Below are 20,737 nucleotides of genomic sequence, written 5' to 3'. Positions count from 1 at the left end.
TTCCTCCTGATGTTTGAAGATGGGTGGACACCAGCAGGGGGCCACAGTGAGCCAGGTGCACCTGATTTCTATAAAAACCAAGTGATTTGAATTCATGGTGTGAAAGTTCCTGAAGCGTTTGGAGCAGCAGACCTCAGATCTGTGCCTCAGCCTTTTGTTTTTCTGCCTCATCCCTGCATGTCTGGTTCGGGTTAGTGTCTCTCCTGCTCTGATTGGCTCAGACTCTGGACTGGAGGGTTTCACTTCACCACACCCTGAGATAAATCTTCTTCTAGACGTTTGTCTGAGCATCAGCCTGAGGCTCTGACGGGGCGCTGCAGGATTATCATTTCATTTAGACTCGTTTTAAATCGTTGAGGGTTATCATCGGTTATCATTGGAGTTTCTAACTGTTTTACTTTTTTAAGACTTAGTTTGTTTCTTGACTTTTTTTTTCTGGTGCGTGATTATTTGTCTTTCTTAACTTTCTCAAACTGCTCATTGGATTTTAGATTTTTTTTTGTGTGCCATCGTTGGACCCTCGATCCTCCCAGACTCTCCAGAAGAGGCCAATTTATTTGTGCTTTTTTTTTTCTGGAGTGCGTAAAAACGCGCGGGGGCTCCACATGGCGCACATGTGCAGGCAGCTGATCGGCGGCGCGGCGAGCTGCGCGGGCTGGGTCGGGGTCATCGTCGGCACGGTCACTAACGACTGGGTTCGAACCTGCGACTATGCGGTGGCCACCTGCGTGCGCATGGACGAGCTGGGCTCCCGGGGCCTCTGGGCCGAGTGCGTCATCTCCCCCGCGCTTTACCACTGTGTCGCCCACAGCCAGATCCTCAGTCTCCCCGGTGAGAGGGGGAGAGAGAGGGAGGGAGGGAGAGAGAGAGGGGATGATGGGTGATGGATGGAAGGATGAATTGAGGGATGATGGATCTCTGTCTTGTCTGTCTCCATCCCTCTCAATCTGTCTCTCTCTCTCTCTCTCTCTTTCTCTCTGTCTCTCTGTCTGTCTGTCTCTCTGTCTGTCTCTCTCTCTCCCTGTCTGTCTCTCTCTCTGTCTGTCTCTCTCTCTGTCTGTCTCTCTCTCTGTCTGTCTGTTTGTCTCTCTCTCTCTCTCTCTGTCTGTCTGTCTCTCTCTCTGTCTCCCTCTCTCAGCTTACTTGCAGACGTCTCGTGCACTGATGATCTGCGCGTGCCTGCTCGGTCTCCCCGCCATGCTGCTCGTGCTCATGGCCATGTCGTGCGTGAGGCTGCAGAATGACACCGCGGCCGTGAAGCTGCGCCGCGCACGCGTGGGAGGAGTCCTGTTCATCCTAATGGGTGAGGAGACGCGCACAAGCACACACACACACACACAATGTTAGTAACACAGTTCTGGCTGTAGAGGACAGTAGTTTTAGTTATGGGGACAGTAGTTGTGGTCATAGAGGACAGTATCTTAGAGTAGTTTTAGTTATGGGGACAGTAGTTGTGGTCATAGAGGACAGTATCATAGAGTATATGATACTGTCCTCTATACAGTAGTTTGAGGACATACAGTTCTCAGATCTTCTGCAGCTGTGTCAGGAGGGAGGAGGGGTGAAGGCCGGGTCGTGGTCCGTCAGCTGACCGGGGTTTGTTGGACTTGCCTGCTTCCTGTGGTGGACATATTAACTTCCTGTCTACAGCCTCAGGGAGAAACTCATATGAACTCATGTCCAGATGTGAGTCTGCAGGACATTTACATTTCCACCCGTCTTTAAACACCTCCTCTTCCTGACCTCCTCTGTCTCCACGTGTCTTCCAGCCGTGTGTGGCATCATATCGACCGTTTGGTTTCCTGTCGGCGCTCACCAGGACGAGGGTCTGATGTCTTTTGGCTTCTCGCTCTACGCCGGCTGGGTCGGCTCCGGTCTCTGCCTGGTGGGCGGCTGCATGATCTTGTGTTGCCACGGCACTGACCTGCGGACCCCGAGCAGAGAGAACAGCTTCTACTACTCCAGACAGAGGGGTACGGCCACGCCGATGGACCCCCCCGCCAACCACGCCAAGAGCGCTATGGTGTAGAAGTCTGGGTGTCGTTCCAACGGCTGTTCACGTTCATCCAGTTGTGCTTTTAGATGTTTCCTTTCCTCAGTAACCGTGGTGTGTGCTTTACATCTACATAATCTCATTGGTTGAACTGAATCTCACTGGGTGGAGCCAGTTAAATGAGATTATAGTTAACGTTTCACAGTTTTCAAAGTAAAACTCTGTTAAGTTCAAATCACTTCTGCAGATTCTGACTCAAACGAGACATTTTGTGAGTCGTTATTATAGTTTCATCTTAACACTGATGGCTCAGACGGTAATATTTAAAATTTGGAAACCGTGTGAAACTTGTGATCGTTCAACCGTTTGAACAATTAAATAAAATAAATAAAAAAGATCAATCTAATCCAGATCTATTGAAATATTTGTCTTTATCGGACGACGATCACTTGAGTGGGTTTCACTCGGGTTCTTATAAACTTTGCTTTATTTGCTGTATTAACAGAATCTTCAGCTGATGTCAGCATGTTGCACAGACAGGAAGAGAACCGACCCTGACCTGCGATTCAGACACAAGTACACTTCCTGTCTGCGGAGTTAGACGAGGTCAGAACACGCTTTAACGGAACCTGCCATATGTTACTGTTCTTTATTTTACTTTTATTTCATTCTGTGTCTTCTATGTAGCTTCAGTTCTTTTTGGTTTAAAAGTATTAAACTTGTTTTAGAGCTTCTGACAAAGTATTATTTAACCAATAAAAACGTGTTGTCATGTTTTGCCATTAAAAAAAAAAATCATATTCACAATATCAAATATCTTTGTAGCTGCAGTAAAAGCTTTTGTCTGGTGCTCGACTAATTAAAGTTGAATAACCTGAACTAATAAAGAGTCTCGGGATAAATCATTTCACTCAGAAAGACACATTTATTCCTCCAACACGAAGAAATACAACAAGTCTGTTGTTGCCGACTCAGAGAAACACAAACACTTTAAACGCCATTCACTCGAAAGAAAAAACCACAAGTGACGTTCAGGGCTTCAGAAAGTCCCGATAAAGATTTTGAGAAGTTCAAACTAAGTGATACGACTGTAAACAACGCACACAAACCAAACCAGACCGACAGTCGACTTATTATGAGGCGTTCAGGGTCTCAGAGAGAAAGAGAACGATGAGCAGCCACAAGAAATAACGAGAAAAATGTCACCTGCAAAGAAAACTTGAAATCCTACAAGGTCGGCCATGTTTGGAGTTCCACCTGCTTTTAGCAACATGTGCTGCGTGCGTTGTGCTCGTCCTCAGAAATGAGGACCTGAACACCAGGGGGCAGTGCGTCGTGTTTTTTTATTTGCAAAATGTGAATTCGGAAGTTCTGTGTGTGCGGATCTCATTCAGTGAAACATCTACCATGGGAGGAGCCTGTCGATGGCGCTCACCTGACGTCCAGGCTCCGACACACTGAGTCGACTGAGGCTTCACCGCTAAATGTCATTGGCTGACAGCTCCGGGTTTGTATTTGCAGAGGAAGTTGTCGTTTCGTTGTAGAGTTAAGCCCCGCCCAGACCAGGAAGTGCAGCTGGCTGATGGTAAGGGAGCGCTCATCCAAACACCAGGTCCTACTTAACTCAAAATGACTTAATTGAATGTCTCACGTTAAATAAGTCTTTCTGTTCGTTCTTCACATGTTCACCTCAGTTCGACATGAAGTTAAAAACAGAAAAAACCTCTCGTGTTCAGTCGTCCTCTTCGCCTGCATCAAAGCCGTGATTGGTCCTTCCCTTGGACCCGTCACCTCGGCCTGTGTGCTGGCGTCCTGGTGCAGACTGGTATCCACACTCCTCACCACCGTCCTCACACCGCTCCCCCTCTCGGCCCTCGTACTGGTTCCGCTCCTCGTACTGCTGCTGCTGGTGCTGGTACCCCCTCTCCTCCGGGGCAGACCAGCCCTGGTAGGGTCTCTCGTCTTGTTCCTGGGGGCAAATGTCGTCGTCAGGGGAGAAGGTGTCGTCCAGGTGGTCGTCGTAGCGCTGGTAGGAGCTGGCGTGCGCCTGCTGCTCGCGGGCGTTCAGCTCCAGCGTGCTGTGCCACACTCCGTAGCAGCCGTAGATCAGCAGACCTGAGGGTGGACAGACATATGAAAGCTGAGACAGATGGAGACACAGACAAACCGTCCACCTGGGCAGAGTTATCCACCTTCATGGATTCCAGCCCCTCACTTCATCATCTGTTCACCAGATCACACCGAGACTGACAGTCTGTTCTTCACACCTCCGCCAAGGACCAACAGTCCCTCACATTCAAAATGGAGTAATTAAGAATCGTCTCTAATAAACGTCTATGACTGACACATTGTCCTTAAAACATTAACCAACGTTAGAGCACAACTTATAAACGCGTCTTCAGAAATCTGTTTGAAACCAATAATGTCTGAACTCACCGATGAGGCACCAGACGGTGAACCTGGCCCAGGTGAGGGGAGACAGTTTCAGCATGAGGTAGCTGTTGACCAAGATGGCGGCAGCAGGGACAAAGGGCACGCAGGGCGCCATGTAGGCCAGTTTCCGTGTGCTCTCTGGCTGTTGTAAAATCATAACCAAAAGCTTCGCCATGGAACCAACCATCGCTGTGGCCATCAGCCCCGAAAACACCGCCCCGGCCCCCGCTCCCTGCTCAACGCCAAATATCACGGTGGACCACAGGAGGAAGGACATGAGGAAGAGGAGGAGGGTGCATCGGGTCACTATGCGGCCGGTGGCAGGCGTGGGCCGGGCTGACGCGTCGGGCATTCCAACCCGCAACCTCAGCGTGTAGTAATGACCTCCCAGAAGCCTTTTCAGCAATGACGCCTGGCCTGTGTGGAGCTCAGAATCGTCTCCCTCTCCCTCAGTCCCACCAGCGTGGTAGGACAAAGCTCCGTCACCGTCCGAGCCTTCGATCAGCATCTGGTCGTCTTTTGTGGGCATGGCTCCGTCGTCCTGCTGCTTCAGGTCGTCTGCGTCCTCACCGGAGGTGAACTGGTGCGTGTCGGCGTGTTCGTCGGGCTGGTAGCGCAGGAGGAGCACACACACGCTGACCAGAGTGTAGGCCAACAGCGTGCCGATGGACATCATCTCGATCAGGTCCCTGAGGCTCACCAGCAGAGCGAGCACGGCCGCGAAGCTCCCCGACACCAAGCACGCCGCCGTGGGAGTGTGCGTGAGAGCAGAGACGTGTGACAGGAACCTACAGACACATTCAGCACAGGGTCACACAGGAAGAAGAGACTGAACCACCGTGTGTGTCTCAGCGTCCCACCTGAACAGCAGTCCGTCCCGGGCCATGGCGTAGATGACCCTGGGCATGGGGAACAAAGACCCCAGCAGGGAGACGGTGAGGCCGGCGATGGAGCCCACAGCCACCGTGTACTTCCCCCACAGGAAACCGTGCACCGCGAACATCTCCATGAGAGGAGCCGAGCCATCGATCAAGTTGTAGGGAACCATGAGAGTCAGGATCACGCTCACCTTCACAGAGGGAAGTGGAGTTCAGAGTACACAGACACTATAATGAAAAGATGGTCTGTCACACACTCACCGACACGTAGGCGGTGAGGCAGGTGACCAGAGAGGCGGTGATGGCGTACGGGATGGAGGTGTTTGGGTCTTTCGCCTCCTCTCCTGTCGTTGCGATGATGTCGAAGCCAATGAAGGCGTAGAAACACGTCGCTGCACCTTGCATCACCTGAACAGAAGCAGCTGATCACTAAACCTCATCTCGTATTCACTCGTAGCCTCCAACACGTTCAGCGTCCTCACCCCTGACCAGCCGTACGGCAGGAAGCGGCCGCCCTCCCAGTTTCCGGCGGAGAGGAAGAAGAGTCCGGCGATGATCATGAACACCCACACCACCAGGTTGACCACATTGAGGACATTGTTGAAGCCCACCGAGTTACGCACGCCGAGAGCGATGACCGCCGTCACCAGGAGGGCGATGAACAGGGCGAGCAGGTCTGGGTAAGTGTCCTCACCTTTACCTGAGACAGACACACAACTCGTAATAATTGTATTCTTACAAACACAAAGACACACACACACACACACACACTGATGGTACTCACCGAGTCCTCTGAGCGTGCCCAGGTGTGTGATCATGTAGTTACTGATGCTGTGATTGGCCAGAGAGTCGAACATGCTGCTGAGAGCCGAGGCCCCCGCCGCCGTGCCGATCAGATACTCCAGGATCAAGTTCCAGCCGATGAAGAACGCCACAAACTCTCCGACCGTCACGTAGCTGTAGGTGTAGGCTGAGCCGGTGGTTTTGGGGACCCGGACACCAAACTCTGCGTAGCACACACCTAAAAGACAACCGCACATTTGAATTGGCTGGTTCCTCCGTCCCTGCACAGTCGGGGTCGTGCAGGAGGTCAGTCCAGCCGTGGTTCCATTGAGACGTCTCACCTGACAGTATCGAGGCCACCGCCGCAATGATAAACGACAGGATGACCCCCGGCCCGGCCATGGCCTTGGCAACCAGCCCAGCGACCACATACATGCCCGTGCCGACACAGCTGCCCACGCCCAGCGACACCAAGTCCACCGTGGTCAGCACCTTGGCCAGTCCGGCCCTCGACCCGTCCCCGAGCTCGGTGAGGTCGTCCGGGCCATGAGCCATGGAGCCCACTGGCTTAGTCCGCAGCAGGCGGGTGCACATGTTGTACCAGGCGTCGCCCAGGGACACCCGGCTCAGCCACGCCGCCATCACCGCCCCTGTCACTCACCTGTTCTGTTAACGTGTTCCTCACTCCTCCTTCGTTTCTTCCCTCGCTCCCTCTATCATTCTTTCACTCTCATCAGGAGCTTCGTCATCAGTCAAGCAGAAGTCCAGACTCTGTAGAAACAGACAACAACAGTCGTTCAACAAACAGATGTCAAAGTATTAACTCGTGCTCAACATGACAGGAGATCCTTCTTTTTATCAAAGTGCCATCGAGTCTTGAATTCGTATCGAAGTTTATCTCACAACCTCCGGGAGGGCGACGAACACAAGACTCCTTAATAAAAGTCAGAGGGTGCGACTCTATCAGCTGCTCTGCTCACTCACTGGAGCGAGACTCGCTCTCTGAAACATTAATGAACTCAGAGGATCGACTTTCACAACGGAAAAGTACGACTGCAGTAAAACTCAAACTGAACCATGTCGAGAATCGAACCAGCGAAATCTGCAGCGACTGATTCACACTGTAACACACACACACACACACAGAGAGACACACACAGAGAGACACAAACACACACACACACTCAGAGAGACACACACAGAGACACACAGAGAGAGAGAGAGAGAGAGACACACACACACACAGAGAGACACACACAGAGAGAGACACACACAGAGAGAGACACACAGAGAGAGAGAGACACACACACACACACACACACAGAGACACACACAGAGAGACACAAACACACACACACACACTCAGAGAGACACACACAGAGAGAGAGACACACACACAAACACACAGAGACACACACACACAGAGAGACACACACAGAGAGAGAGACACACAGACACACACAGAGAGACACAAACACACACTCAGAGAGACACACACAGAGAGAGACACACACACACACACACACACAGAGAGAGAGACACACACACACACACAGAGAGACACACACACACAGAGACACACACCCCAGCTGCACGTGATGTCAGAGAGTGGTGAGCAGAGACAGTTGGAGGTCAATGAATGATGATTATTAAAAACACCCAGCATGCAGTTCGTAGACACGCACCTGAGCAGACAGGTAGATTCACCGGGACTCGTTGTTTCCTCCTGATCCTCCGTCACCTGCAGGAACTGGTGAAGACGGCAGCGTTAACCGTTCAGACCTGACACCATGTGACCAGGCCGATAAAATATTCAGCAGTGAGCAGACTGATCTTTCATTTACTGGAGGGGACAGGTGTGTGTGTGTGTGTGTGTGTGTCAACTGAGCTGCAGCTGCTGTTTGTATGCAGGGGTGGGAACCAACCAGGTGTGTGTGTGTGTGTGTGTGTGTGTGTGTGTTGATCAGGCTCATCAATGATGGGTAAACCAATAGATTTGGGTTTTGGGAGTTTTAAGGTTAAACGTGAGAGTAAGAACTTTCCATCAGTGGCTGATCAACCATCGACCAATCAGAATGTCAGAGGAGACGGTCCCGGCTGTCATCGGACTCTTTGTGTCGGATTACAACAACAGAACCTGCGACCTCTGACCTCTGCCTGTGTTCGGTCTGGAGCTTTTATTTTGAGTCACCGTGCAGAAACGTTTCTCTCAGAACGTTCACAGAAGCGTCGGCTTCCTGGAGGAGATTCGTCTTCTTGTTGAATTTAATTGTCAATGTTACAAACTGGACGTTATGACGTTAAAAACTTTTACCTGTAACTAAGCCACTTTATGAGGTTGGGGATTCAATCTATATTTATTTTAACATTCGACAGAGCTGTATTATTTTACAGATGAATCCTATTTATTTATTTTAACTGTTATTCTGCTCTTCTTAATCTTTACCTCTGGTGCTTTCACATTTTCTTTTCTTTATTCCTAAAGAACTTTTTTTTTTCCCAGTATTTCTAAATGTTCCCCGTCACATGCTCGTGTCTTTAAACGTGTAACTGTAAACTACTGAGAGAGAGTGAAATAAAATAAAATCCAGTGAGTTGAGACGTCGTCAGAGCAGCTAAAGGTGGAGGCATTCCTGAGGCTGCGTGCTTTATACACAACAGATGAGTGAGCGGGAGTGGATCCAAGCACACACACACACACACACACACACACACACACAAGAACAGGGGCAAAGCAAAGCATCCTTTTCAGTTTAAGGGAATGAAGATCTTCGTCGGCAGCCTGAGGTGATTCCTAGCAGCAGAAAAAAGACTGAGCGATGAAGAGGAGATTGTGTGACGGGCTTTTCTTCTCTCTGCTAACGTTTTGATTTTTTATTTCTGTTGTCAGACTAAAACAGGGTCACAAGAAAAAGTACAGATAACACTAACAATAATAAGGGGGGGGGGGCTTATTACTGTTAGTATTATCTTTTAAAAAGCAAAATCTTTTTCCATATGATATTGAAACTTATGTCGTGCACGTAGGATCAAGCGATCCCTTTATTTTGCATTTATCTTACTGTTCACTTTTCTGCTTTATTCCAGTTGCTCTGCTCAAACATGATGCAAAGAAATAGATTTGTCAGTGTGAAGTTTTAGTAGTTGTGGCACATGTTAGATTATAATTTAAAGGACTTTAATTATTAATTCATTTATATGTTTGTGTGTCAAACACTCAAGTTGCTGCTTCTGGAGACAGATGCTTTTTCTGTTTGTTCTACATTCACAGCTAAAGATTAGTGTTTTGGTTTTTAGGCCTTTTCAACGTCCGATTCTACAACTGAAAAGAAACTATTACACTTCCAAAGAAGAGCTAAAGGATTGAACATTTAAATTCAGACATCTGTTTTCAGTGGCCTCAATTCAGTTGTATGAACATTTTCTGTTCAGAGTGAAAACTCCCCTCATGTTTAAATCTATCATTCCTTTGGTTTGATTATTCGCTGGCTGATGCAAAAGCTACTAAAGAAAATCAAAGAATCCTTTTTCACTTTCTTTAACATCATGAAAGTTTGTTTTTCTACATTTAAACTGATTTCTGAGAATAATTCATGAATGTTGAAGAATTAAAATCAGATATTTGTGAGTTATTTGCTGCAGCTTGATCAAATGTCAGGGGCCTTGGTAGAAATGTATAGATTCAACTCAGTGATGTTCCAGCTGTTTTACCTTCAGTCTCTTTTTCAGTTTATGTGCTGAGCAGACACGTGTGCAACTCTGCCTAGTGGACATTTAGAGTACTGCACCATTCTACTTGAAGAAGGTCAAAGTGAGAAGTTCTCCTGAGTTTGATGCACTTCATGAACTAAGTGTTCATGAAGTGCACGAGTTCGGTGCACGAGTTACTGACGTCATCACTTGTAAATCAAGTCCAGTGTTTGAACGAGAACGTGTCAAATGTCGCTATTTACCTGTCAGTCACATGATCACTTATCTTGATCCTTTATAATGTAAATAATAAAGTCAATGTGTTGTTTAAACGATCTAAACAAACGCACATCTACTGTCTCCATGTGTTTAAACACATCGATTCATTCCAGGAACTTGTCAGGATCACACTTGTCATGTGTTGTTAAAGGTGGTTCTTTACAACGCCGTGTATTCAGGAGCATCATTTTATCTTATTTTTAAACACCAAAATAAAAACCAGGACAGAAAACTTTGTTTTCCACATTTATTCTTGTGTCTTGCTGCACCTGCTGACACACAGACACCCGCGTCGCTCCGCTGCCGCCGTTTACTCGTCTGCCTCGGACTCCTCGTCGTCCTGACTGATCTGGAAGTAACGCAGCTCGTACGTCTCCTTGTCCGACGCCACCACTCTGAGCCAGTCACGAAGGTTGTTCTTCTTCAGGTACTTTTTGGTCAGATACTTCAGATACCTGGACAGAGTGTATTTAACAGATTTTCATCAACGCCAGGTTAAAAAATAAATAACAGGTTCCTCGGAGGTGGAGGAGTTGCAGGACGTCCCGTCTCACCTTTTGGAGAACTGCTTCTCAGACGAGACGTTGATCTTGTTCTTCATGCGGCCGACCTGGACGATGTTACCAAGATTCCCCGTCTTTCCATTGACCTTTATCCTCTCTTTGAGGTAGGTTTCCTATTGAACAGAGCACAGTGACGCACTAGGGAAGAGAACCCTAGTAAATTTGGAGCTAGGGAAGGGAGCCCTAGTCCACACACGGGGTTAACGGCTCGTAACGATCACTACATTAACCTGTTGGTTTCCAATGGGACAGACAAGGCTGTCAGGTAACAATTCTGATTAGAACAGCACAGCTTTATCTTTATTTCTTTAACTGACCCAGGTCAACAACAGCAGTGAAGACTTACAAAGTTTGCAGAGTCCAGGATCCCGTCCTCCACAGGGTGGGTCAGGTCCAAGGTGAACTTCCAGGCAGCTCCCTTTTTGGATCTTTTACCAACAGTTGGTCTCTTCGGTTTTATCTGTGATGGAAAAAACACCAGCGACAAGATCAGAAATAATGTGACGTTAAAAAAAATGTCCTCTAACGCAGTTTCAGAGTTCGGTGCGGGTTAAATGTCAATATATTAAATAATCCATCACATTTCCATTCTTCGGCTGGTAACCACGCATGACGATTTATTTCTTAATCACATTTAGTTTTAGCAGATAAATATAGAGACATCATATTAAGTACATATTCTGTTTTTTAAATTATTATTCTGTTGACTTTTCTATTTGTTTTCTCTCGTCCACCTCATTCTGCTGTAACAAGGGATGTACCCAGTGTGGGGTCAATAAAGTTTGATCTTAACGATTTAATAATTTCTTCTGATATCATCTGCTGCTGCTACAATTACATAAATGACTCATTTGTCTCTTTATTGCTCAATATTCCATATTTTCTCTTTAACAAACACATTAAACACAGATTACTCTAGAGTGAATAATATTAGAGATAATACAAGTCACAAAGAAAAATGGAAAACATTTAAAAACAGACACATTAAACCTTTTAAACGTGAGAAGTGAAAACGTGAGTTTAAAGAAACAACTCAATGTTTTATTAATCAGTTGTATTGATAAATTGTATTAATCTAAATTGTATTAATCAGTGTTCTATCACCTAATTATAAATACAGTGAGGTCCAACAGTCCAACTTTCCCATTCATTCGAGTGAGACATTTGCTGTTAAAGTGTTTAATTCCTGGACCTATTAATCAGTTAGCTGATAAAAACACATGCCGAATTAACTAGTGAACGTTACAGTACATGATGATTAACTGTAAATTGCACATTTTAAAACAGTCTGCGAGAGAAACAGCGACTTTACATTAAACGCGTCGTTTTTCTACGGACTCCTGTCAAGTGGAGCACGTGGAAGCAAACGTGGCGACAAACACGATTTAAAACTTTTAAAACTTCATTTGATTCAAATGTTTGTTGGCAACAGTCGATGGAAACACATGGAAACACATAGAAACACACGGAATCTCAGAAATAAGCGTTAAATGAAGTAAAGTCCGCGGGAGAGAGGAGGACTCACCGGCGCCATGTTGACGGAGCGGACCGGAAAGGAAGAAGCGGATGTGACGCAGTGTGACGTAGTGCGCACAGCCCGGGAAGTCCTTACCATATATGGTGTGAGAGCGGAACCCAGAGGAATAAAGTTTGAATGAGATTAAAAAGTTAAAGCTTCAGGATTTAAACGTGGAAACTTCACCTGAGCTTCAGTGAAGAAAGTTGGAAAGTGTCGCGTTCAGCTCAAACACAGAAGAAGTGAAGAAAACAAGCTGGTGAATCATTCACACATCGAGTCCTGCACAACAACCTCCAGCTGTTTCTACTCTTTATATACAGTCTATGACTGGACCACAGAGTGAGCGTCCTCAGGAGGACAGGGTTCCTCTTCCATCCGTCCAGATGAACGAAACATGTCCCTGACCATAGTGGGACAAGTATTCAGATCCTTTACTCGAGTAAGAGTACTCAGTCCATGTTTAAAAATCCCTCACTACAAGTAAAAGTACTCAGTCCATGTTTAAAAATCCCTCACTACAAGTAACAGTACTCAGTCCATGTTTAAAAATCTCCCACTACAAGTAAAAGTACTCAGTCCATGCTTAAAAATCTCCCACTACAAGTAAAAGTACTCAGTCCATGTTTAAAAATCCCCCACTACGAGTAAAAGTACTCAGTCCATGTTTAAAAATCCCTCACTACAAGTAACAGTACTCAGTCCATGTTTAAAAATCTCCCACTACAAGTAAAAGTACTCAGTCCATGCTTAAAAATCTCCCACTACAAGTAAAAGTACTCAGTCCATGTTTAAAAATCCCTCTCTACAAGTAAAAGTACTCAGTCCATGTTTAAAAATCCCTCACTACAAGTAAAAGTACTCAGTCCATGTTTAAAAATCCCTCACTACAAGTAAAAGTACTCAGTCCATGTTTAAAAATCCCCCGCTACAAGTAAAAGTACTCAGTCCATGTTTAAAAATCCCTCTCTACAAGTAAAGGTACTCAGTCCATGTTTAAAAATCCCTCTCTACAAGTAAAGGTACTCATTCCATGTTTAAAAATCCCCCGCTACAAGTAAAAGTACTCAGTCCATATTTAAAAATCCCTCACTACAAGTAAAAGTACTCAGTCCATGTTTAAAAAATCCCTCACTACAAGTAAAAGTACTCAGTCCATATTTAAAAATCCCTCATTACAAGTAAAAGTACTCAGTCCATGTTTAAAAAATCCCCCACTACAAGTAAAAGTACTCAGTCCATGTTTAAAAATCCCTCTCTACGAGTAAAAGTACTCAGTCCATGTTTAAAAATCCCCCGCTACAAGTAAAAGTACTCAGTCCATGTTTAAAAATCCCTCATTACAAGTAAAAATACTCAGTCCATGTTTAAAAAATCCCCCACTACAAGTAAAAGTACTCAGTCCATGTTTAAAAATCCCTCTCTACAAGTAAAAGTACTCAGTCCATGTTTAAAAATCCCCCGCTACAAGTAAAAGTACTCAGTCCATGTTTAAAAATCCCTCACTACAAGTAAAAGTACTCAGTCCATGTTTAAAAATCCCCCGCTACAAGTAAAAGTACTCAGTCCATGTTTAAAAATCCCCCGCTACAAGTAAAAGTACTCATCCCACACCTTGCTGAAGTGTCTTTATAGACAGAGACACAGGAAACTGGAGAGTCATATCATGAACACAGAAGTGCTCTTGTTCTTTATATTCATTATTTTAGAATATTTTTAATTTTTCACACTTTGTGTTGTTGTATAACTTTACTTTTTTTATGTGATTTCATTTTCATGCTTTTTTATTTTATACTTTATATATATGCCATGTTTTGTTTGACATGTTTATAGTCTGGGCTGCCATCGATTTGTATTATTTCTTCTACTGTAATAAAACGCTGGCAGCAATGATTCCCACTTCTTCATCTGAACAAGTCAAACTACTTTCATCCTGCAGTTGATGTTTTCATGATGAGATTCATCATTAAATTATTATTTTATAACCAGAATTATTATATTTGACAGCCGAGCAGCTCCGGAAGGAGAAGATTCATCCAGCACCACAGGTTTATTTGTGTTTCTGTGTTTTGTGCATTCACCTCAACCACAGGTTGTTTTCTTCTGCATGTTTTTAATTAGTGACGTGTGCGTTTCGTAGCAGAACCAAATACAAATCTATTGAAACTGAAGGTGGTTTCATTAGAACTCTTGGGCCTCAGCAGAGGTATGAACTCTGATGTTCTCGTGGAGGAATGAAGCAGGAGACGTCAGAACATTTCTTCATCTGCAGTTTGGAAGAAACGCTGAATCACAGGCAGTTTTAAATCTGTAAATGTAACAAAACTCCACAAAGACGCGGAGCTCAGTGTTTTACCATCTGTCCAGGTATCGGGTTTCTCATGGACTTGCAGGGAACAGTTTGACATGTTTCACGTTACCGTCTAATTCCAATCATCGAGCTTCTGCCTTTTTTACAGCTCAAGAAAACTTCAGGCAGAACACGCGAACATGTCAAAGTCTCTTCAAACTCATTACCAGGTTTATTATAGAAACAAAACCAGACAGACATAGTTTGCAGTTTTTGTCCATTTGTTTCATAATTTTATTTCTGCCATCTCCAGTCAGGTGACAAAGGCCTCGAGTGAACAAAAAGTTTGCAACTCTAACACCCTCCCCGAACCCGATCGAGTCCCTCAAAAGAAACACACACCTCACTGCAAACCGCCTCACACATTTCGGAGGCCCACACCGCTACACACACACTCATGCCTCTCAAAACAAAATTGAACACTCCTTTTGTACTGGGGGGGGGGGGATGACTGGGTCAGCGGAGCGTGCCCTCGACTGCCCTGGAGAACGAGAGGCGTGAGTGCACAGGCTCCTCACACCCCTCCAACTTCTACACAGACAAGAGACTGGCATCATGAGGGGAAATCACTGAAGTTTGTTTCTGTTCATCTTGGGGGGGGGGAACAAAACTACTCTTTTCTTGGTTTTAGAGGCTTGACATGCTGGGGTGGACCTCAAGTGCTCGGAAGTGCTCGCTGCCACCAAACCCAGCGATTAGGAGAAAAATCTGATCTTGGTGCACGCAATCCACTCAGGAACCAGAGCAAAGGCCAAGCTGGAAAGCAATATGGCTGCTAGTGGGACAATCTAAACCAGGATTTAGTATCTACGGGACAACCCTCCCTCCCAACAACTCTTTAACTGCTGCCCTCCCCCTCCCGTCCCTCTAATAGGTTTTAGACCGGCTATATTCAATCTAAAGAATATAAAAAAATAATCATACAAAAGCTGAATCCTGCTGTTATTTAAACATTCAGGAATGTGCGTGGCAAACCCAAAACTTTGAAGGCAAAAATAAGCAGGAATGAGCGACTGATCATTATTTTTGAAGTTGTTTTATATAAAGTAGATCGTTGCCAAACAAAAACTTCAGTGATCAGGCAGAGAACCACGCAGCGAGCCGCTGTGGAACATTCCCAAACAGCAATGAAAAGGAGAAGACGAAAAAAAAGGAGAGAAATAAGATCAATGATGAGAAATCACAACAGAATGATTGAGGTTGTCTGTGAAGGCCGACGCTTTGGTGACAGAACCGATGAGAATGCAAGAGACTGGTTGTGGGTGGTGCTTGTTGCCTGGGCAGCAAAGTCCGTCTCCCTATTTGTTGGGCAAGACCTTGGTAGCGACAGCACATTCCTCCCCCATGGCACTGATCACGGTGACCTGTGGAGAGCACACAGCATGTTCCAGTCAGTCATCTGAAACTTTCTCTGCTCTCACTCAAGAGGAGGAATCCTGTCTGTTTTCAAGAGTGAAATTCATATGATACATTTCTGCCTCATCAAGATGTCACGTATGTTCTCGCTGCCAACACATCATGGGTTACATACAGCCTGGTTTCAGGTGACTACAACTACATTCAGGAATCAGACTCGCTAAGCATCTCGTGACCCTCAAATCTTTTTTGACATTTGTGGGATCTGCAGCGAAGTGACACTTACCAGGAAATCCTCGCCTGCTTCGAACTTTGCCTCAATTTCCTTGCCGATGTCGTTCTCGGGGACACGCAGGTCCTCCCTAACTTCACCGTTGTCGCCCAACAAGGACATGTAGTTTTCAATGATGTTGATCAACTGCAGGGGGGTGAAAAGAGAAAAGGATCAACAACCTCATCTGTATGGACGCAATGATCAGTCATGTTTTCAACCCTTTCTGTCCACGTGTTAGCAAGATTACACAAAAACTACTGGAAGGTTTACCACGAAGCTGGATAGGAGGATGTGGTATCCATCAGGGAGGAGCTCATTACATTTCCACCTGAATCCAGATGAGGAGGTGGATTCTAGAATTGTTTTGACTTTCTCTTTAAAAACCCGAGATGGGACGCTGAGTCCCAGTGTTGTTCTTAGGATCAGGATAAGTAGAAGAACATTTACATTATCTCTCCTTGTTAATATCAGAGTCGACATGAATCCAGACTTTGTCTTTCATATATGAAGCAGCAGCAGATTGTCTGGGTCAGACTCGTTCACAACAACAGGAACATTGTTGTGAACATTCAGGCGAGGGGTTAAAAGATCAGTGTTTTGTTTCCAGCTCATCCAAACCAGCGTCTGCCCTCATCACCAAAAGCTCTGGAATCTCCTCTCCCCTTGTTCTGTTCATCTGAGACACTTATATTCTTTGTGTCCGTCACGTGTTAGAAATGTCATTAACACTGGACTTTCTCTCGTTACCAGGGGGCTGGACTATGGAGCAGCATGACCGACATTTGTGTTTTCACACAGCCGCTCCAGAAAATGTTTGAAAGCAACGTGAACAAAAGTGAGAGAGCTGCAACAACAATTCAAATGTATAAACATCTCTGGCCTAAATCTCTATATTTAACTGCAATGTTGAAACAAACACCTCATTCTCACTTTCAAAGTTTTGTTGTAACTTCAACAACAAACACTAGTGAGTGAAAATGAGATCTTAGCTCATGTCACCATGTCCAAAACCCTCGAGCTCGACTCATCCTCAACAGAATAAGAGTGAGCCCTTCAGTGGGCACAGATGGACGACAGGTCACACGTCCTTTCTAATTGAGTTATGCATTCCGAGTTCACTGCTGTGGCACTTGTGTGACAGAACATTTTAGACATGTTTGGTGAGCGCCGGCGTACCTGGTAGTCTAATCTCTTGATTGCGGGAACATCCATGTTGTGGGTGGAGGGGCACATATCTTCATATTTCTTGTTGGTGAAGATGTCAATGCCAACCATGTTAACCTGCAGAAGAAAGCGTCCCGAGTTTAGTGTTTCAGAAACGAGTCGAAAAACAGGTGTCGTATGAAATCACAAGTAAATCCAGATGTTTACACCAATTTCGTAATTGAAGCGTTAAAATACAAACAGTCCTGAATTTTGCTGATAACAACTTTGAAAATGTACAGTCAGAATCTTCAGAAACCACACGAGGTCAAAGTACGTGTGGGAGCACCAGGGTGTTTGAAGAAAAAGATAAGGACACTGAAAAGATAAGGAGGCCACTTTATTAACGCCAACACTTCAAAACCACAGGGCTCACACGCCCCTGACATTTGAGACTTTATGAACGTTATGAACCATCCAGAACACTCAGGTCCTCTGGGACAAATGTATTCTCTCTCCCCAGGGTAGAAACTAAGGTTGGAGTCCCAGCGGTCAGTTTTCATGCTCCACCCATGAGAACTGAAGGACACTGAAGACTTTCCTGTTTGACACTAACTCATCAAATACTCACTAATTCCTTAAACTGCACTTTCACTCTTCATTGTTGATTATCTATGTAAAACTTTACTTTCTTATTAAAAGCTTCTTTTGAGTCGTCTTTTAAAGTTTGTCACGAAGCCTTTTATGTGTCGAGTACTTTGAGTTTCCTTGTTGAACTGTACCAGACAAACAATCCGGCCTTTGACTGAAGAGCTTCTGTTCAAACAGAACATCAGAGCAGCAAGTTTAGTCTGAACCATCAGTACTGAAATCTAAAACTTTTGTAGTTTCAATGATTTCCCACGACTTGACCAAGAAAACAATTAACACAATTAATAACATCTTTGTATATTGATGCTTTAGGGATAAATCTACCTTAGCATGCCCGTGCTTGCCGGTCTTGGAGGTGGACATCTCCACAATTTTGCAGGGACGTCCCTTCAGCACCACGAAGCCGTTCTTACGCAGAGCAGAGCACTGCATGGGGTAGGTGGAGGAAGCGCCAGACTCGCCAGTCTGGAAGTCATGCTCGGTATCTGCCATGGTGCGATGAGTCAGGGGTGCTGCAGAAGACGAGGACAGATTAATACACATCAGTCATGTGAAATATACCAACAAACACTATCCACCACTTCCTGGGAACGTCTCGCTCCGTTCAAAACAAAATCGATGTTTATGTTCTTTACTGAACCCGTCGAAAACTCCGGGTTGATTTTAAAGATTAACAGATAAAGTCTACAAAATGATGTCAGAGGTCAATGAGCTTCACTGACGCGTCGTTGACTCTGGTCCGTCTTTGTGATGAACCACAAAGTGAAAGAAAACGGCTCCAGGTTTAAAGCTAGGGTTGGTAATCCTGGGAAAGTTCACCGCAGGACAATGGACGGAGGCCGACTGATCGCTGACTCGCTCGCCAAATTCTGACAATGGTTTCGGCTTCGGCGGTGTACGTGTCTCTGGCTGACGACTCTGATCGTGCAGCGAGGGCCCGGGCAGGGTGCAGGCGGACAGGTCCGTAAACGAGAGACAGCTAGGACGGCCGATCGGTTCAAGAAATAAAGCTAATTTTCCTCCTGTCCAAAACTCACGAACAGTTTGCTTTAGTCTGCAAGAATACCGTCACTCGCTCCCGACGACTCATACGCAGGTTTTTATCAGGTCCAATCGACAGTGATGGAAACGAGACAAACGGGTGAACGTGCTAATCTGTCAAGACGGCGAGGTGAACGTTCTCTGTGCGTTTGTTTCGCAGCTCGGAGTCTGTTTACTTCAGAACGATGACGAGTGTTAGTGAGTGGAGGGGTGATGGAGGTTGAGGAGCTCTGTGCAGGTTTCACGTCCATCGACGCAGAAGAACCAGCCTCAAGTTTCAGAACGCACTCGAACATGGAGTCCCTCCATTAATGCAGAGGAGCCTGATCTGGTCTCTCACATTAAAGTGGATGAAAGTGATGTTGACTCTAAATTTTAAATCCACATCTGATGTTGTTGGTTCGATGCTGTGGACGTTAATCTCGTGGCCTCGCTGGTCGATATCGCGAGATGTGACGGAGGAAAGTGGCACCTCCGTGCTTCCACTGGTTCGTTGAAAAAGAAGTAAATATAAACCCGGGGAGACGCGGACATGTGAGTCCGGATTAACGGAGCCGAGCACGAGGCTGGGTCGTGTGAGCAGCTCCATGAAACCCAGCAGAGAAGCGTGTGCCGGTGCCCCGCAGCCCCTCGGTGTTATTATTAACCAGCCATGAGCCACCGGGGCGACACGGAGCTCTGTCGGCGCTGCTAGCGTGGAGTTCAACAAGCTAGCCGGCCCGTGGTCCACCGGGGCAGCGCCGCCGGATAACGGTACAAAGCCGGGAGACGACGAGTCCACACCGGCGCCACGGGCCGTGTTTCAGCGAGATTCTATTTTAAAAGCTCGTCAAAGGACGATCGGTGCTCCGAGCGCGTGGATGTCCGTTAGCGGCCAACACGCGCCGCGGCTCCACCAGGCGTCACCCGGGCTCCGTTATCTGAGCTAACTGTGCTAACGCTCCATTCAAAGCTAAAGCGTGACGCTCGGTCTGCGGCGCCGACACGGAACCGTTATTCCGGCCTCACGGCGACTTGAACCCCGGAACAGGAGGGTGAGACCGGAGGGGAGAGGTCGATTAAAACCCCGGTGAGCGCGGACAATGACCAGCGGCTAACCGGGACCGGACCGGACCACCGCGGCAGCTGCAGGCCGCGTGTCGCTGTGATTCATCCCGGCGGCGCTACACCGAACACGGTGACCCGCACCCCGCCGCCCCGCCACCGGCACATCCACCCGGGCCGCCCCGCTCCCCGGACACCGCCCGAGAGGCCGCCGGGGGTTCACTCAAACCGGGAGAAGTTCCGTTTATCTCCCCGAGCAGAAACACGCGCCATGCCGCACTTACCTTCCAAGAGAAAGAGGAGCGGGAGCGCGCATGCGCAGCAAACTTCACTGCGGCACCCGTAGAGGGGGGGGGGGGGGGGGGGGCTGCCCGGTCTGTGCCAGGTCTGTTCCTTATATGAGTGTGTGTGTATAAATATATATATATATATATATATATATATATGAGTGTGTGTACAGTCTATATATACAGTCTATGGTACATACTAATATATATATATATATATATATACACACACTATGGTACATACATACATACATATATATATATATATATGCAGTCTATGGTACATACTAATATATATATATATATATATATATATATATATATACACACACACTATGGTACATACATACATATATATATATATATATGTATGCAGTCTATGGTACATATATATTTATGTACATTCTTCAATTATTATATATATATCATAATTTCAAAGTAAAAGCCCTTGACATA

At 46.1% G+C, this 20,737-nt stretch overlaps 4 protein-coding genes across 6 annotated transcripts; 1 reads left to right on the top strand and 3 right to left on the bottom strand.

The window, feature by feature from the left end:
- Window positions 1-40: 40 nt before the first annotated feature.
- On the top strand, window positions 41-2,839 carry cldn11b (claudin 11b). The gene is made up of 3 exons (XM_069512376.1): window positions 41-831; window positions 1,139-1,303; window positions 1,770-2,839. The coding sequence occupies exons 1-3, from the start codon at window positions 606-608 to the stop codon at window positions 2,027-2,029; spliced, it is 651 nt and encodes a 216-aa protein (XP_069368477.1). The 5' UTR covers window positions 41-605; the 3' UTR covers window positions 2,030-2,839.
- A 97-nt stretch (window positions 2,840-2,936) lies between these two features.
- On the bottom strand, window positions 2,937-7,950 carry slc7a14b (solute carrier family 7 member 14b). 2 transcript variants are annotated; one of them, XM_069512322.1, is made up of 8 exons: window positions 7,773-7,950; window positions 6,429-6,858; window positions 6,089-6,325; window positions 5,787-6,004; window positions 5,566-5,712; window positions 5,287-5,495; window positions 4,430-5,214; window positions 2,937-4,108 (listed from the first exon to the last, which is right to left on the bottom strand). In XM_069512322.1, exons 2-8 carry the CDS (start codon window positions 6,727-6,729, stop codon window positions 3,726-3,728), a joined length of 2,280 nt encoding a protein of 759 aa, XP_069368423.1. In that variant the 5' UTR covers window positions 6,730-6,858; window positions 7,773-7,950; the 3' UTR covers window positions 2,937-3,725. The 2 variants fall into 2 exon arrangements, with proteins under 2 accessions (XP_069368423.1, XP_019967922.2); XM_020112363.2 differs by lacking the exon at window positions 7,773-7,950 and adding an exon at window positions 6,994-7,223.
- Window positions 7,951-10,289: 2,339 nt separating this feature from the next.
- rpl22l1 (ribosomal protein L22-like 1) lies at window positions 10,290-13,736 on the bottom strand. Its single transcript, XM_020110415.2, has 4 exons — window positions 12,145-13,736; window positions 10,966-11,079; window positions 10,611-10,732; window positions 10,290-10,511 (listed from the first exon to the last, which is right to left on the bottom strand). The coding sequence occupies exons 1-4, from the start codon at window positions 12,232-12,234 to the stop codon at window positions 10,367-10,369; spliced, it is 471 nt and encodes a 156-aa protein (XP_019965974.1). The 5' UTR covers window positions 12,235-13,736; the 3' UTR covers window positions 10,290-10,366.
- Window positions 13,737-14,688: 952 nt separating this feature from the next.
- On the bottom strand, window positions 14,689-20,337 carry eif5a (eukaryotic translation initiation factor 5A). Of its 2 annotated transcripts, none has more exons than XM_020110416.2 (5): window positions 20,279-20,337; window positions 18,234-18,421; window positions 17,292-17,396; window positions 16,128-16,259; window positions 14,689-15,849 (listed from the first exon to the last, which is right to left on the bottom strand). In XM_020110416.2, the coding sequence occupies exons 2-5, from the start codon at window positions 18,399-18,401 to the stop codon at window positions 15,784-15,786; spliced, it is 471 nt and encodes a 156-aa protein (XP_019965975.1). In that variant the 5' UTR covers window positions 18,402-18,421; window positions 20,279-20,337; the 3' UTR covers window positions 14,689-15,783. The 2 variants fall into 2 exon arrangements, with proteins under 2 accessions (XP_019965975.1, XP_019965976.1); XM_020110417.2 differs by having other exon boundaries at window positions 18,632-20,288.
- Between the last annotated feature and the right edge of the window lie 400 nt (window positions 20,338-20,737).

This window comes from Paralichthys olivaceus, chromosome 17, assembly GCF_024713975.1.
Source record: "Paralichthys olivaceus isolate ysfri-2021 chromosome 17, ASM2471397v2, whole genome shotgun sequence".
In the NCBI taxonomy this organism is placed as follows: domain Eukaryota; kingdom Metazoa; phylum Chordata; class Actinopteri; order Pleuronectiformes; family Paralichthyidae; genus Paralichthys; species Paralichthys olivaceus.
The sequence above is the reverse complement of the archived record's forward strand: the minus strand, read 5'-3'. Positions and strand labels throughout refer to the sequence as shown.